Source organism: Limulus polyphemus, unplaced genomic scaffold, assembly GCF_000517525.1.
Source record: "Limulus polyphemus unplaced genomic scaffold, Limulus_polyphemus-2.1.2 Scaffold5112, whole genome shotgun sequence".
Lineage (NCBI taxonomy): Eukaryota > Metazoa > Arthropoda > Merostomata > Xiphosura > Limulidae > Limulus > Limulus polyphemus.
The window spans coordinates 33,848-39,027 of record NW_013670722.1 but is presented as its reverse complement, the minus strand read 5'-3'; the positions used below and the strand labels follow the sequence as shown (position 1 = coordinate 39,027).

Genomic DNA, 5,180 nt, shown 5'->3' with positions numbered 1-5,180 from the left:
AAAAGGAAGAAACACAATCAAAATTATAGATGTTATATCTTAGGTACTTCTTAATTGGCTGCCTTGAAATTTGTTACATGAAGTAACAATCCAGTAGAGAACATCCACTGAAAATATGTGATAAGTTTGGATTACCTGATTCCGAGTTACGGAAGGTGGAAAAATCGCTAAATTATCACTCCTGTTAATAACACACATGGTGTGTCCTTCAGATTGTTTTTTTGGCTGCAAGACACATTACAGTGTGTCTTGATATGGCTTTCTTGGTTAAAGATGACTCTTATCCTGCCAAAATTTATATTCTGTTCCCTAGTCCTATCAATCTCACCATTAGGAACCAAAAAAATCCCATCCCTCAACAATCTTAAACATCTCAATCAGATCCTCAATCATGTCACATGCAAACTAGCACTACAATATCAAGCATCATGAAAATCTGTCTTTTTCATTTAAATTTTCATACCTAAAAAAACAAGTTTCTAATTTTTACATTTTAGTTACTTTTATAACAATAAACAAAAACTATATGCGTAAAAACAAGAAATTTAGTACTTAGGTCTAGACACAGGCATTTAGCCATTGAGAGGCAAGACACTAAACCAACTTGTTTAGGATGATGTTAGTTGTCCAAAAAAACTATCTTTATTTTAGAATACAAACAAATGATCATACACTAAAACAGAATGTTCTGAAACTACTATAATTTAACTAGCTTTCTAAGTAAGCTACAAGAAGATTAAAGTTTCAATTAGCTGTTAGAAGCTGAACACCATGATTACAAATAACAAACTTGTGTGTGTTTTATAATCAGGCCATCTGCTGTGTACACCAAGGGGAATGGAACCCCTGATTAGGAAAACGAGGGGAAACATCTACTTACGAGCACCAAAACAAAATAACCCATACAAGAAGACTTGTAAAGAAAAAGCTGCTCTTTCTATTAGTTATAATCCAATAGCAATGTCAGAGAGAATTATTAACATTTTTGCAAAGAATTTAATACGAGAGGGGCATTTCACACGAGTTTGACATTTTTGTTTATACCTTATAAAGTAAGAAGATTAGAGATTCTAAATATAAGGTGTTTGTAATTTAATTGGACAATCACAAGTGTAGAAAGAGAACCTAAAATAGGTAATTTGAAGAGTAAATGTGTGATTTTACAAAAAACAAGCAAAACTGAGAACTTATTGGAATATTTCCTTTTGAAATTAAAACTCGGATAATATAAAATTTTAAATTATAAACACTTTTGAAGCCAAGTTTATTAACATACATGAATAATATAATTTAATTTTGAATTTAACTCTGTAAAAAAAGGGTACCGACATGCACACTTTGACCACTCATATCCAGAGGGTTAACATTACAAACAGTTTAATACACATCTAATAAATATGCACTCTTAGAAGTTAATAACATGCATACATTAAATTACAACTGTCTAGTAAATATGCATTTTTTTTTACCTGACAGGATTACTTAGAACTTGCTGTACGTAGTCTAAAAAAGGGTCGAGGCGTAGAGCACGCTCCAATCTCTGAATATGCAGAGGTTTTGCCCACTGTACTTTCTCAGTTCCTATGGGGGTCTCAGTGGTTGACCGGCTAGCCATACCTAATTGAAACCAAACTGCTGTGTTACTTAATACCAGAATATTTTAGAAATACATATAATACACTGGAATAAAATAACAGTGAAAGAATTAAGCACGTCAAGTATATTTCTGAATAAGATAAAAATTCTCAAAGTATCACTTTCCAGCATTTTAGTATCATCAAATTTAAGAATATTGGTGTCTAAGAAACTATCTAAATAGTTACATAAAAAATACAGAGGTCCCACCTCAATACTGCAACAAGTCATACTCTCCTATTTTTAAAAATGTCCACTACTCATTAAAATTGGATTTTCACCATCAAAACACTTTTATGTCAATTTAACTTATGCATACACTACATGATAATCCAATTTAATAATTAACTTTATGTGTGGTGGATAAGTAAAGGCTTTCTGAAAAACCAAGATACAGAACATTAATCAGTGATATTATACATAAAAAAGCTTCAACTTGAAATTGATGTTTTGGTTACAGATTTACTATAGTCACCACTATACTGAAATACCTTTTTTTTAATTTGGAAAACTGTTCCAGAAATTTACAAATCTGAATAACAACTTTACCTATTTCAAGGTTTCCAGTTTCTAATACTAATCAATAAAAAGGCTGTCAGAAGACTTGAAAAAGTATTCTTTAGTTCCTCTTTCAAATAAATTTAAGCAACATTCTACTGATAAAACAATATCACTCTGCACTGTTTCTAACAAATCATTATATCTACGCTTAGTGTAAAGAAAAACCAAAATCAAAACATGCCTTCAAATTCAATGTAAATGGTAATAATATCTTAAGTTCAATATTTGTAAACAGAACTAAACATTATAACTATTTTTAAGATCACAGTTAACATAAACTTAAATTTTCTGTTTCCAATCATGCTCATATTATTTTAGGATGAACAAAATGAAGGATTTTATGAAGCACACCATTAACTATAACACTGTTTATAAATATAAATATGTAGCTTCCTACACAGAACCTTACAAAACATTTTTATTAGCATTTATTGAAATGGATTTTTTTTAAAACAGCAAGTTGCAGAAGACTATTTAATTCACTGAGGTCACTCCTTATTTAACAAAACTAACCATATCAAAACATCACATTACACATAGCCATTTATATCCACATGCCTATATGAAAAGTTTAAAAAATGTTAAACTGTACACCATCACATCATTAGGTAAAACATCTGAGAAGTTCAGAGCTAAATAAAAAATAATTTTGTGCAAGAATAATTCTGCCAATAGACATTCAAAAGTTTAAACACCTATAAAATCCAAGTTTCTACTTCTAAACATTACATTCCAGAACTCAATAGTCAAATTATATAAGCTTTAAGAATTTGGGGTAAAAAGCCCAAAATCTGTAACCCTCTCTCTTGTAAGCTTTAGCTCTTACACCACTTTCTATAAGCCTATCTCTGCATCATTTCTAGATGTTTGCATCCTTCTAATATTTTTAAGAACAAGGGGCCTTCTTGGTCTATTGAGGCTATCCCATCCACTTAGGGTATAAGGAGGCAACAGTATTATTAATTTATAAAAATATATTCCTCACAAGTAGCTATATATTAATGTATAGCTAAGAATTCACAATCACATCTTACTGCTAATGCTAGATGAACAGCATGTTTATGCAGCAACATTAAAGAAAAATGACAGTGTATCACTTATTTAAGCGAATGTTTAAAGCTTATGTCTGAATAAAATTCAGTCATATGTGAAATAGTGACCTGAAAGTGAAACTTCAAACCTGAATTATAGTTATAACTACCCATTACAATTTATTCACTAAAAAATAACTTGAATTGTTATCTGGTGTTGAGCTAATCTTTGTTAATTTTGGAAATGGGACATGATTTAGCTTGGTCAAAATCACTGTATAATCTATTGTCTAACAATAATACTGAAGTTATATGTGGGTTAATAATAATATTCCCTTTCTATTAATTTTTACCTTTTTTTTTTTTACTAGCTGAAATCACAAACATAATTTTAAATAATAATATCAGAGAAAATATTATTAGGCTTAAGAAAATCAAGTTCAGTGCAACTTGTATCAATAGTAAGCCTAACTTTAGCTTTACACTTACGAATTTACGTTAGGTCAAGCTTAAATTTAGCAAAAAGCCTAATTCGAATATTCCTTCATTCAATAACCGAATAAGCCGACTACCATTTATACTGGGTAAGTACTGGTCAGTATTACTAAGTTAGTAAGTACAACAGGGGTTGGTCTTAGTTCATTTTCAAAACTTTACCTTATACGCACTATTCGATATCCAGTTTTCTTTGCCATGAGGAAACAGTTCTGTTTCTTCCCAAACGACAAAATGGCGATTATCACAAGCTTCCCTTCCTCCCCGTTCGCCACTGTAGAAAAGGCGTCTCATTACTTTGCTAACCATCATTTCACAAGAGGGCAGCTTCTCGCCATATCCAATATACTCTCGACGAATAGCTTATGTAAAAACAGCAAAGTAAAACATTGTCCATTATATTCCAGAAAATACAATAATAATTATAAAATCACATATTACTATCATGTTTAATTTTTGGTGAAAAATTGTATATTACATATATTTGTACGGTAAGTGCACGTTTGCTGATGTCGAGACTAATGATAGTATCTTAAATGTATCCTTCAACCTATTATGTAGACCCCGTAGTAGAAAAAGTTAGGCTGCTGAAATTATAGTTTCAAACATACAAATTTGACTTGATAGTGGGGAAGGCCGCTAAATATTGTTGATACATATCGTGGAAACTGTAAAGGTATTACTATTACTAGGCGGTATGATCATAATTTATTTGTTTTTATATTTAGCAATACACCTACTTAATTATGTATAAGTAGATAGATAATATTCTTATCATTATTAATGTTACTAGGCTTTTAATATTATTAACCAGTGAGCTATAATTTAATATAAAGGTTTTCTAATACATATTATACTTGTGCTGTTATAATCATACTATAACTTATAAGTATAAATATAATTTACTTTATACTTAGTGTTTAAAGAAACATTCTTTAAGTTAGAGAGTGAAAAAGAAATGATAAAACGTATTTGAAAAGAAACATCCAAACAACAACTGTTCTCAAATAGTGATATATAAGTAATCACTGTTACTACATCAGTATCTGTTTTAACTTAAGAATAAGAGGAATTATTGTTTTATCAGTTACTTTATGATTTTATAATGAAATGCAATATAAAGTTTGGAGAGAGCTTGAGTAGGTAAACTATTAGTATTACCATTAGAAATGAACAACATTTAGACAAGCTTATGTCATCATCAGGTACATAAGCTTGTCAAAACATTGTACATTTCTAATAGTAATACTAATAGTTTACCTACTTAAGCCATCTCCAAGCTTTATTTTCTAAAAAGTGGGTTCCTCATCATTAAAATTTAATATGTATTGCATACCTAATTTTGTCAGCATTTTAACTGATGGTTTAGGAGTAGTGACTTTTTTTCCACACTGTATAATATTGTTTACTATTGCAAGTAAACTTCCTACTTACCGTATTTTTTGGTGTATAAAACGT

At 30.0% G+C, this 5,180-nt stretch overlaps 1 protein-coding gene and 1 long non-coding RNA gene across 3 annotated transcripts in view; one reads left to right on the top strand and one right to left on the bottom strand.

The window, feature by feature from the left end:
- LOC106472138 (DNA helicase INO80-like) overlaps window positions 1-4,184 on the bottom strand; it is a 41,104-nt gene extending 36,920 nt beyond the window's left edge. The window contains exons 1-2 of the mRNA XM_013932763.2: window positions 3,885-4,184; window positions 1,470-1,617 (exon numbers count right to left, since the gene is read on the bottom strand). Coding sequence (XP_013788217.1) covers window positions 1,470-1,615 — 146 coding nt within the window. The 5' untranslated portion in view covers window positions 1,616-1,617; window positions 3,885-4,184. The remainder of the gene's footprint in view (window positions 1-1,469; window positions 1,618-3,884) is intronic.
- Window positions 4,185-4,270: 86 nt separating this feature from the next.
- The window catches only part of LOC111089055, a 6,538-nt gene continuing 5,628 nt past the window's right edge, over window positions 4,271-5,180 (top strand). Inside the window, exon 1 of one of the 2 annotated variants that reach the window (XR_002613409.1) lies at window positions 4,271-4,398. This is a non-coding gene — a long non-coding RNA (uncharacterized LOC111089055). Of the gene's footprint in view, window positions 4,418-5,180 lie in introns of both variants that reach the window. The other variant, XR_002613408.1, reaches the window with a different exon arrangement.